This window comes from Rhinopithecus bieti, unplaced genomic scaffold (assembly GCF_001698545.2).
Source record: "Rhinopithecus bieti isolate Rb0 unplaced genomic scaffold, ASM169854v2 scaffold_24263, whole genome shotgun sequence".
Classification (NCBI taxonomy): Eukaryota; Metazoa; Chordata; class Mammalia; order Primates; family Cercopithecidae; genus Rhinopithecus; species Rhinopithecus bieti.
In genome coordinates, this window is record NW_016811410.1 from 781,307 (window position 1) to 793,861 (window position 12,555).

Below are 12,555 nucleotides of genomic sequence, written 5' to 3' on the forward strand. Positions count from 1 at the left end.
AAAAAAAAAAAAAAAAAAAAAAAAATCAACCTGGAGATCCAAGACTTTCAAGGAACCCCAAGTGGGATAAACGCAAAGAAAACCACAGCTGGCTCCGTCGTGGGGGAATTGCAGTCACTTTGCTGAAGACCAAAGAGCGGGAGAAGATCCTGGAAAGACGTTAGCGTAGGGGTGGATTTGTGCATACGGGAAAACCAGGGCAAGAATTGCTGCTGGCTTCTCATCAGAGACAATGCAAACCAGAATACAAAGGGTGATGGTTTTTAAGTGTTGAAAAAGAAAACCTGTCGATCTAGAATTCTATATCCGCCAGCAATAGTCCTCACAAATGAAGACAGAATCAAGACATTCTAAGATTAATAAAAGCTAAGAGGATCCATTCCCAGCCAATCCTTAGAAGAGGACATGCTAGAGGAGATGAAAACACCAAAATGGTCAATTTGGGGTAAACATAAAAGACTTTTTTCCCTTTCAGTTCTTAAATTCGTCAAGAAACACTTGACCTTTTAGAGCAAAATAAGATCCTATTGTAGGATTTTTCATAAATATAGAGGCAAGATGCAGGGCACTGGAAACACGTGGGACGGGCTGAGAGGCAGCGATTCCGAGGGCCCTCCTGCCGCACGTGACGTGGAGGAGGACTCGGGTGAGGTAGACGTGGGTGGTGAAGGACGCATACTGCAATCCCCGGAGCAAGTGCTAAGAAATGGAATAAAGCAAAGAGATATAATGAAAAATCTAATAGAGGATATGAATCGGGATACTAAAAATATTTCGTTCATGCAAAAAAAGGGAGGAAAGGAACAAAGAACATGTAAGTCAAAAGGAAAACAAGGAGCAAATGGTGGATTTGACCCTGGCTGTAACAGTCATTCCATTAAACGTAAATGAACCAACACTGCAGTTAAAATGCAGTTTATCTCACAGAACATAGGAGCAAGACCCAATGATCAACTATGTACAGGAGACCCTCTTCAAATGTAAAGACACAGATTAAAGGTAAAAAGACGGGAGAGAGGCACTGTGCAAGCGCCAACCACGAGAAAGCTGGTGTGGCGCTTAAACGGCCCAGGCACGCTATCCGAGGGAGACCTTCCTCATCATAAAGGATTAAATCTTCAAGAAGACATAAAAATGCTAAATGTGTGTTCACCTGATAGCAGAGCTTGAAAATACAGAAAGTGAAACATGGATCCATCTACGGTTCTAGCTGTAGATTTTAACATTCCTCTTTCAGCAGCTGACAGAGCAAAGCAGGGGGGACGTCACTGAGGCTGCAGACGGAAGGAGCAGACCTCACTCACTGGCATTTATGGAACACTCAACAACTGCATAACATGGATCAAAATGTTTAGGACGGCAGTACCCAGGAAACGGAACCCTCCTTCCTGCCCTGCCTAGGTCGCCGTGCCCGCCTTAGAAGGTGGTTTCAGCTTCACGCACCAGCTTGCTTTGGGCACTACAGGTCCATGCAGGCCAAAGGGCAGCGCCTTCCTCTTTTGACTCCTTTGGGACAGAGGGACAGAAGCAGCTGTCTGCTCCTGCAAGCAGGTCCCTGGCTCTGGGACCCTGGTCCATGAAGGGAGTCTACCCATGAACCAGCATCTTTCTCAGAGAATAAATCCGGTGCCTCCTCTGAGCTGAGCTGCAAGGGTGTGCTCCCCGTCCATGGCAGGAATCCTGCCTTAGTGTGTGGTGTTGCAGCCCCAGCCACGGCAGCACTGGAGCAGTGAATGTCCAGGGATGAGGAGCCGTGGAGCTGATGCTGCTGTTGACGCCCAGGACTGTGCGTCCAGCCAAGCTCTGGGTGCAGAGTGGACCTTCTGAGGCCAGACTTCCATGTGGGCCTGGGCAGCAGGCCCTGTAGAGGGGAGAGGCCCCAAATGGGGCTGGTTCTGTGGATCTGTTGCTGCACAAGCCCCTCTAAAGATTAGTCATTAAAAAAACAGTTAATGATTCTGCCCCATGGTTCTGGGGACTGACTGGACACAGCCAGTTAGTTTTGAGTTGGGGTCTCTCATAAGGTTACTGTGAGAGTCAGCTGAGGCGACAGTCTTGAGGGTCCACTGGCTGGATGTCCCCACAGCCCACTCCCACCCTTGCCACGTGGCTGCCAGCTCCATGGTTGAGAGCATTCCCAGGGTGGCTGTCTCCAGCGCCCAGGCCACACGTGGGCACTCCAGGCCTCAGAAGACCAGGGCCTTGCATCCCTGCAGTCTGGCGACTCCCTGAGGCTGGCTTAGATTTGGGGAGGGTGGAGCCCTGTGCACATGTGCTCATGGACCAGGAGCTGCCCGTCTTAGAATACCACCTGTGCAGTCCACAGGTCAGTGACCGTGACCCAGGGAGGGAGGACCCAAGGTGGGCCACAGTGGTCTCCCTCCTCACTGGCCCTGTGTCCTGCAGCGAGGAGTCCCGGCTGGTGGCAGAGATGCTGTGCACGGCCACGAGCATCCAGGGCAGGAGCGTCATGGAGAACCTGAAGGGCCGGAAGCAGCTGCGGCTGGTAGCAGCCAAGGCCTTCACGGAGAGCGCCAGGTGCACGGCTCTAAAGGGGCTGGGGTGGTGCTGTGGGGGCTGTGTCCCTCCCCTGCTGTGCCAGACCGCTGTGCTCACCAAGGCTGTGGTCTGTTCTGTGGGCCCAAGGGAGGGCTCCTGCCAGCGAGGGCGAGGTGGACAGTGTGGCCAGTTCAGGGCATAGTCTTCAAGGAGGTGTGGTGGCCCCTCTTGCCCTTGTACCTGCCTGGGCTCCTACAGCCTGACCTTGGCGGGGGTCTGACCCTGTGCTGCCCAGAAAGGCCCACTGGAGAGGATGCAGCAGGGACGCCTGAGCGAGCCACATGCCCAGAAGGGAGCAAGCGCATGGATGGGCCCTGGGCACCTGACCTTCCTGTCCCTCCTGGTCCAGCAGCTCCAGGTGGGCCCAGGTGGAGCCGCCGTGTCATGACCTGCCCTCTTTCAGGTTTGGAGGCATCGCGGGCAGCAGCACCCTGGTGATGCTGGCCGCACGGCACTACTGGAACGCCTGGCTCCCGCTCCTATCCTCAGCCGTCTACAGGAAGAAGGCCAAGGGTGCCCTGAAGAGGATCATCAGCATCATCAACAAGACAGAGGCCAGAAAGCAGGTGCGCCAGCCCTGGAGGGGGCTCCTGACTCCCACTGAGGCCTCTAGTGGGTCTTCCAGAAAGGACTGGAGAGGCTCCCAAAGAAAGACCCCACAGGCCTCCCAGAGGGTGCACCAGCACCAGCCGAGGAGGGGAGGGGGTTAAGGGGGGTCCCCAAGTGCCAACACTGCGGGGCCCCCTGCTGGACTCGGTGCTCAGCCCTGACCTCCCCCAGCAGCATACATGCACCGAGGGGCTCTCAGAACTGGAGACACACAGCAGTGGGTAGAGAGCGAGGCCAGCACAGTCTCTTCCCTAAGCGGCTTGGATTCTAGGCAGGGAGGACAGGCCCCACCTGCCGTGAGAGAGGGTGGCCCTGAGGAACGGCAAGCAGAGGGCAGGGCAGGGGGCAGGGGCTGAGCCACAGGTGCCTCTGGAGGCTTAGGCAGAGTAGGGTGGTAGGGAGCGGAGCCCCCAAGGCCCAGGGGATGGGGCAACCCAGGGAGGACGGTTGCAGGAGAGGGGCCATGTGGATCCAAGAGTGTACCTCCTTCTAGGGTTGTTGGAGGGAGGCTGGGCATGGGTCCTGGAGTGGTCCTGCAGGCCTCTCCCCAAGAGCAGGAGCCTGGCCAGCTTCTCCCTGGGCACAGACTGGCAGGACAAGCCTCGGCCTTGTGGACTGGGCTTCCTGAGTAGGCTCTAGAGTCGGTGAAGGCTTCGTGCTTCTGGCTCACAGGTCTGTGGACACAGCTCCCTGCTGGGAGATGGGGAGGCAACCTCTCCTCCTGGGAGGAGGCTGAGACTCTCGGGTTAGGGTCAGTCTTTAGACCAGGGCTGAGCCAGTCCAGCCCACTCTCAGCTCTCTTCTGGCCTCAGCTGTAACCGGGAATCAGGAGTCCGCCACAGAGAACCCACAAAACGGAGCCCTTCTAAGAGGAGCAGAGCTGCATAACCCGAAGCTCCAGTGGGAGGAGGAGGACAGGGGAGTGGGGCACAAGACAGCAGGCACAGGCAGTAGGCGCCGCCACAGAAGCCGCTGCGCAGATCCTCAGATGCATGCCCAAGGCAGCTTCTTGGCCTGACTTTGAAAAGGCTGTATTGGGGCCTCTGGGCTGTCCAGCCCACCCCAGCCTCTCCCTATGCTGGCCTGCTCCAGGGGAGTGCCTCCTCATCCAGTGTGGTCTAGGCAAAGGGACCCTCCTGGACTGGCTTCCCCTGGAAGCCTGGGTCTGAGCTCTGCAGAACTGCCTCTGGAGCCAGACTAGAGAGTACAGAGGCAAGCCAAGGCTGCTCCACCTGGCCTGCCAACCTGCCAACCTGCCAACCCACATGTGGCCATCCTGTGGGCAAGATGCATCTTCCTGGCCCCAGGGCTTAGCCTCCCACTGATGCTGCCCAGCACATTTTCTGGCTGCCCAGGAAGAACAGAGTAGATTTTTACTACTTGTGACCAAGAATCCTGGCTGACCCAGATATGTGGTTCCTACAAACCTGCAGTGTCTTGCAGGGCCCTGTGAAGGGAGGGCCTGCAGATGGTGAGGGCCATAACAGACGGAGATTCATGGCCAGAGAGCCTCAGGATGGAGCCTGGATGTTAATCCCTTAGCAGATACCTGATCTGCAAGTATTTTCTCCCATTCTCTGGGTTAACTTCACTCATTTGATCATGCCATTTGATGCACAAATGTTCCTAATTTTTAAGAGGTCCAATTTATCTATTTTTTTCTTTTGTTGCCTGTATCTTTGGTGTCATATCCCTGGTCATTGCTACATCCAGTACCATGAGGATTTTCTCCATTATTTTCTTCTGAGAATTTTGTAGCTTTAGCTCTTAAGTTTAGATCTTTGATCCATTTGAGTTAATTTTTGCATATGGTATTAGGTAAAGGTTCAACATCATTCTTTTGCATGTGGATATCCACTTTTTGCAGCACCACTTGAAGAGACTGTGCTTTCCCTAGTGAATGGTCTTGGCATTGTTGCTGAAAATAGTTTGACCAGAAATGCAAGCATTTATTTTGGGGCTCTCTATTTCACTGGCCTATATGGTATCATTTTGCCAATACTATGCTGTTTGAGTCACTGTAGCTTTGTAATATGTTTCCAAGTTGGGAAGCATAGGTCCTCCAACTTTGTTGTTTTTCAAGATTGTTTTAGCTCTTTGGGACCCCTTGCAATTCCATATGAATTTGAGGATCAGTTTTTTAATTCCATATGTATGTGAGGATCATTTTTTAAAATTATATATTTTTTAAAAAGACTATTGGAACCCATAGAGATTGTGTTGAATACTGCTTTGGGTAGTATTGTCATTTTAACAATGTTAAGGCTTCCTATCCATGAACATGGGCTATCTTTTCATTTATGTAGGTCTTTAATTTCTTTCAGCAACCTTTTATAGTTTTTAGCATACAAGTCTTTCACCTCTTTAGTTAGATTTGTTACTAAGTATTTAATTTTTTAAGGTGCTGTTATAAACAGGAATGCTTTCTGTCTTAGCTTGGGCTGCCATAACAAAATACCATAGACTGGATGGCTTAATTTATTTCTCAAAGTCTGGACCTGGAAGTCTGAGATCAGGGAGCCAGCGTGGCTGGGTTCTGGTGAGGAACATCTTGCTGGCCATCAGAGCCTGGCTGCCTTCTCACCGTGTCTTCATGTGGCACACAGAGCCTGGCTGCCTTCTCACCGTGTCTTCATGTGGCACACAGAGCCTGGCTGCCTTCTCACCGTGTCTTCATGTGGCACACAGAAGCCGAGAGAGCAAGCTCTCTGATGTCTTTTCTTAAAGTGCACTAACTTTATCATGAGGACCCCACTCTCGTGACCTTATCTAACCTCAGTTACCTCCCAGAGGCCCTGTCTCCAAATACCACCACAGTAGGGGTTAGAGTCTCGGGATATGAATTTTGGGGGCACACAACTCAGTCTATAGAACTTTCTTCCTAATTTCCTTTTTGGAGTTTTCATTCCTGGTGAATAAAAACATAGCTGATTTTTGTGTGTTGATCTTGTGCCCTGCAACTTTTCTGAATTCATTAACTGACTCTAATAGCTTTCTTGTGGATTTGTAAGAATTTTCTCTGCATAGGATCATGTCATGTGTGAATAGAGATAGTTTTACCTCTTCTTTTCCAGTGTAGCACACACAGTCTGGCTGTTTCTCACTGTGTTCTTTCTTGTTACCCAGTAGCTCTGGTCAGAGCCTCTGGTGGAGTAGCAGCAGTGGAAGCAGTGACCTTGTCTTGTTCCTGGTCTTAGTGAGAGAGCTCCAGCCTCACCATTGCATGTGACGTGAGCGGTGGGTTTTTCCATAAGGACCCTTCATCATGTTGAGGAATCGTCTATGTCTCGTTTTCTGAGAGTTTTTTGTCATGAAATAGTGTTGGGTCTTACCAGATGCCTTTTCTCCATCCGTTGAGCTGGTCATGTGGTTTTTCTCCTTTGCTCTGTTAATGCTGAATACTGCACATCACGCTGACAGATCTGCCCACCGTGAGCCACCCTCGCACCCCTCACAAATCCCACTTGGTCATTATGAGTCATCTTTTTAATATGCTGTTGGATTTCGTTTGCTAATCTTTTGGGGAGGATTTTTGCATCTATATTCATAAGGGATATTGGTCTATAACTTTCTTTTCTGGTGATGTCTTTATCTGGATTTGATAGCAGAGTAATGCTGGCCTCATAGAGTGAACCCAGGAGTGTTTCTTTGTCTTTACATTTTTGAAGAGTTAATTAGGATTGTTGCTAATGCTTCTTTAAATGTTTGATGGGAGTCACTGATGAAGCCATCTAGTCCAGGATTTTTCTTTATTAAGAGGCTTTTGATTACTAATTTAATCTCTTATTATAAGTCTGTGGAGATTTTCTGTTTCTTCCTGAGTCAGTCTGGGTGTGTTTGGAGGGATTTGTTCATTTTTCTAGATTATCTAATTTGTTGGTGTGCAAATATTCATAGGATTTTCTTATAATCCTTTTTATCTCCCTGAGGTCAGTAGTAATGCCTCCACTTGCATTACTTATTTTAGTTATTTGACTAGTCTTCCTTTTTTTTTTGTCAGTTATCTAAAGGCTTGTCAATTTTGTTGATCTTTTTAAAGAACCAACTTTTAAACAGTAGATTTTCTTTATTGTTTTTCTGTCATCTTTTTTTTGTCTGTGCTCTGATCTCTATTATTTCCTTCCTTCTGCTAGTGTTTTAGTTCCTTATGATGTAAAGTTGGATTATTGATTTGAGATCCTTCTTTAATACAGCATTTACAGCAGTGAACTCCCTCTGAGATTGGCTCTCACTGCCTGCCCTAAGTTTTTTCTAATGTGCTTTTCATCACATTGATTTGGAGCCGTAAAACCAACTTAGATGTTTCATGTCATTGAAAAAGCTCTCAATTATGTTAGGGGAGCAGTTGCAGACTTTTGTGACTTAGCATTTCAGAAATTTTGCTGCAACATCTATAATTAGATAGAGCTGAATGGTTAGCAGCAGACGTGTTCAAGTCACACACCACCGAAGTGCGGCACCAGCGGCAAATCCACAGGGGGCTGCAGCAACCCCAAAGTGTGTTACCAGCGGCAAATCCGCAGTGGGCTGCCGCAACCTCAATCCTTGCCTTCTCAGAAGAAAGACTTCAACTGAGGAGCGTAAAGCAGGAGAGACAGAGGCAAGTCTCAGAGCAAGAGTGAGTTTATTAGAGAGCTTCAGAACAGGAAGGAAAGGAAGAAAAGTACACTGGGAAGAGGCCGAGCGGAGACCTGAGCGATCACGTGAATGGCTCACCTTTGACTTGGGGTCTCACACTGTTGTGGGACTTTTGCTCAGTTCAGCTAAAGACGGGGTCCTTGTCACACTGCCACAAAAGATGAGGCTTGTAGACAATTTGAAGGGTGAGAAAGGCAGGGTTTTATTGGGTAGAAAGGAATAAAAGGGGAAACAGAGACTTAGTGAAGCGAGAGAGTGTTTCCTGCCAGTGCACTTCTCACCTCACTGAATGAATCCCAGGTTCACCCGGGAGGAGGAGGGGCCAGGCTCCTCCCGGCTGCAAATGGCGTGAGCTTCTGTGGCTCCACCCCAGTGCGCATTCCTCCCAGTGAGCAGGCCTGTCGGAGATTCTCGGGGGGCCCCTTCCCACCTGGCTGTCTCACTACATTGGCTGGCTTCCAGGGTCTTGCATTATTTCTCCCCAGATGCTTCCCTTGCGGTGGGCTGTCTGCATGTATGGTGGCTGCCCGCACGTGGGAGGGGCCGCATGCCCAGTGTATTTACTGGAGTTTTGCACGTGCTCATTGGAGGTGGTCCCTTACCAGTCGCGTGTTCCTAGAGGGAGGTCATAGACCAGGGAAACTCCGCGGTTTCGCCTCTCAGTGTGCGTGCTTGAGCCCACTCCTCCAGCTCCTGAGATCTCATCGGGAAGCGGCTCATCACCAGTTTCAGGTTTTTTCTGTCTCTTGGGAGATGGCCTTTCCCTGGTGCTGGCTGAGACCAATTATTATTTTACAGAGACAGTTAACAGCTGCCTGACCGTCACCTGATGGTTGCCTGAAGTTCCTGGGGCGGGGCGGGGGGGCCTCTCCCGCCCAGCTCGTGTTTGACTAGCTACCTACTATAACGAAATGAAAAGCAAAATGATGTCAACCTAAAAGGAAGAAGCTGAGGCAAAATTGGTATAAGTAGAGAGTTTGCCTGGGCCAGGCTTGAAAGTTGTCATCCAGAAGCATGGATTCAAGCGGCCCTGAACATGCATTCCAATTAGAGGCAGTTCCAAGTGGGTTTTTAAAGGGAAATAAGAGGCAGTTCCTGAGTTGTTTGCCAAGAATTTACATTAAAATAACTTAAGCTATTCATTGGCTGTATATTGTTAAGCTTTAGAATGTGGGCGATAGCGGCCGGTACAACATTGTCAGGTTAATTTACAGCTGCTTATGGCAATAGCAAGCAGTTTAAGGAGACTCAGAGGGGGAGTTTCTTAGCTCGTGGTGAAAGACTGTCTTGCAGCTTTCAAATATACGTGTCATTTACTTGTGTTACTTTAGGAGAAAGGGAAGACACTGCTTCTGCACCAGTGGCCCACGGCTGACTTCCAAGGCGGTGGGACGACCGAAGGATATTTTCTTCCAGGTTTGTAGCAGGACAGACAGACGCATGGGCTCCAGGTACAAGGAAAGGGAAGGACTTGAGCCCAGTTTTAAACATGGGGTGCTTTTAAATTCCCGTGCCCTGACATGAAGCCACCTGGCCATACCTCCAGATAATGTCTGTTCAGCATTTGACGCATGACAGGCGCCTGAGTGCTCTTCAGGAATGAGCCCATGAAATTCCTTTTCAACATACAAAGAAGCCAGAGCCAGGACCTTCCCACTGTCCATGAAAAAAGTCAAACTCTGTGAACTACCTGAAGGGATTGGTGCTGAGCCACATGTGAGAAGCGCGGCGCGTGACACAGCCCCAGGAGGTCCTGAGAACACGGGCCCGCGGTCGTTGGTTTACAGCTTGATTTCGTACATTTTAGGGGAACAGGAGTTACAGGCAGAGACATCAAAATACATGTCTGGTGCACAATGGTTTGGTCCAGAAGGTGGGACAGCTCGGAGGGGAGGCTTCCAGGTCACTGGCAGATTCAGAGATTTTCTGATTGACAATTTGTTGAAAGAGTTATTATCTAAAGACCTGGAATCAACAGAAAGGAATGTCCAGGTTTAGATGAGGAGTTGTGGAGACCAAGGTTTTTATCTTGCAGGTGAAGCCTCCAGGCTTCCGAGCTCTTATCAGACAAAAAGGCACCAGACTCTTGGTTAATTCTCCCCTGGCTCAGGGAACAGCCCTGGAGAGGGAAAAGGGGATTCTCAACGGGATGTAGTTTTTCCGCTCAAGAGACAGGTGCGTGGGCCCCACTTCAAAGTATGCTGAAGAAAGATATTTGGGTATAAAATACCTGGATCTCTTTCAGGCCTGCGATCTGTCGTGTGATGCTTTGGTAGAGTCAGACTGGAACTTGGTATCTTACTGCTACAGAGCGTCCACTGCGTCAGCCCTCAGAGCTCTGTTTTCATGTGGACGCTGGTCCATTGTGCCTGGCGCCAAAGGCAGAGGGGATGTGATGAGACCGGTCCACCCTTGCCCCCTACCACCCCCGACCCCATCAAACTAGTTTTTCAGGTACACTTCGGAAGGCCCTGGGCCGAGAGGAGGGTCCATTCAGTCGGCTGGGGGGCTTATAATGTTATTTTTGGTTTTGTGAACCTTGTCCAGGGCCACACACCCCTGAGTCCAGAGTGGACACTGTGACAGTGCCCTGGTTGTGGCTGCCGTGAAGTCTGGCCTCTCGGCTGTGCTGACAGATAAATCGCATTTTTCTACCTCCACAAAAAACGTGGACACACACTCCTGCAAAAACAAACATACGAAAACACATACTGACTTTAGAACAATAGAATCATATTAGAATACCAATTCATGTTTGTAGGAAAAAACTGTCTGCTAAAAAAAATTATCCCTGTTAAGAGTCCTAATGTGTATTTGGGAAATCTTTAAATGCTGTGGAATAGAAAAGTGGAACCTACCTTGAGCATTTAGAGTCTATTTAGAGAGGCAAAGTTGATTTAAAATAATAAACAAAAGTGTGCCACGTGTAATTACTAAGGTGAGTACTAACCCCAGCAGTGTGTGTGGCTTGCTGGTCCTGCAAGCACGAGCCCGAGGCACACAGCAAGTCCTTCCACTGAGAGGCTAGGCTGCAGCAGAGAAAGGGTCAATCCTGGGGTTGCTGAGCCGGAGATGGGGATACAGCCTCAGACCCACCTCCCTGAGGAGTTTGGGGGTGGGGTCTTGAGGGTTTTGGAGAGGACGAAAGTGTGGAGATGGCTGACTGTCGGAAGAGCGCGGAGTCTCGGGAAGGCGCTCCTGGGCCGGTCCCTGTGCCACTCCTCTGTGGGGGACTCCACACTGGTTGCTTGCATTCAGGGTCCGAAAAACATCCTAAGTGATCCTTCAACCAAAGCCTTAGGATTCTTACGTCAGAGACCCCATCTACAGGAGTGACGGGGGTCCAGGTGACTTTTAACAACAAGGACGTGGCCAGGGTGCAGCCTGGTTACTGCTCAGTCACAACCATTCTGTCCACAACCTGGCATGTGATTCTTGTCAGCCCTGGGGGGTGTTTCACGAGGACAGAGATGTGGATCCGAGCACTGGGGAGGCAGAAGGCAGCCCAGACCCCTTCAGAACGGGGCACGGGCAGAGGAGGCTGTGGAGGGGGCTTTGTGCCTCTGGGCAGAACCTGGAAGCCATACTACATTTTACTCCATTCACCAAAATCAACATCAGACAAGGTGAATAGTTAAGTAGTTTTAAAAAGTCAAATTCTAGAAAAAATATCAGAAAGTAGAATTGAGCATAGCAGAGATTTTGTGGAAAGAGGCACCTTTCACAGATACAAAAATGTATGCTCCTGAATCCTGGTAAGTGCAGAACAGTCAGAAGGGAACAGACGGAAAGATACTTGCACCACGTCTGGCAGCTAAATGCTTAGTGTCCAGGCCACATCGATTCTTGAGTTAGTCGGGACGGCCGTGTTGTGCTGTGGTCACATGAGGCCCAGAGCTCAGCACAGGCACATTCCTCCTCATGCACAGACCACAGCCCTCACACTCCCAGAGGCACCAACCACCAGAGCTGGTGGCCTCCGAGGAGGAGGGACGGTCCACAGGAACGCCTGGGGAGGGGTCTGGCTGCACCAGAGCTGGCGGCCTCCGAGGAGGAGGGACGGTCCACAGGAATGCCTGGGGAGGGGTCCGGCTGCAGCGCCTCCGCCCGGGAATTGGATGTGCACCGGGTGGTCCCAGGACATGGCTGTGGGTCAATGAGGAGGTCACACCTCAAGGTGAGCCCTCCACTTAGGCAGGATTGAAGCGGACTCCCTGCTACGCTATGTGTGGTTTCCAAGTTCATTAGACCCTGGTTTAATGAATTCAAGCGGGAGGAAGCAGGGCTCAGGGTTGATTCCCACGTTTCAAACGCAGACCCGCTTCTCTGGCCAGTGCCTGGGTGAGGAGGGCCTGGCAGAGTGTGAAGGCCACAGTGAGCCCACAGATCCCAGCATCCGATGGGGTGCCGCCCTCCTAGCCATGGGTGCCGTCCTTCCAGCCATGGACGTGTTCGCTCCCTAGACCCAGCGGGTCATCTCTGGAGAACGCAGTCTCATGAAAAATGAGTCAGAGAAGGGAAAGAAGCCTCCACACTCTATGATGTAAGCCTCGGTGGTCCAGGTGCTGGCACCAGAGGCGGGTCCTGCTGATAGCATGACGGGGCTGGTGCAGGATGACACGGACTCCAGCCCTCAGCACTGTGGCCTGCAGAGTGCTGCGGGAGGGCGCTGGGAGAAAGGGGTTTGTCTTTTCTTAGGGTCATACTGTTTATCTTTTTTTTTTTTTTTTTTTTTTTTTTTTTTTTTTT

General features: G+C 50.4%; 1 protein-coding gene across 1 annotated transcript in view; it reads left to right on the forward strand.

Annotated features, from left to right (window-relative positions):
- The window catches only part of CFAP46 (cilia and flagella associated protein 46), a 122,997-nt gene that overhangs the window by 40,915 nt on the left and 69,527 nt on the right, over nucleotides 1-12,555 (forward strand). The window contains 3 exon segments of the mRNA XM_017893795.1: nucleotides 2,407-2,538; nucleotides 2,963-3,125; nucleotides 9,138-9,222. Of these exon segments, the coding sequence (XP_017749284.1) occupies nucleotides 2,407-2,538; nucleotides 2,963-3,125; nucleotides 9,138-9,222 (380 nt within the window).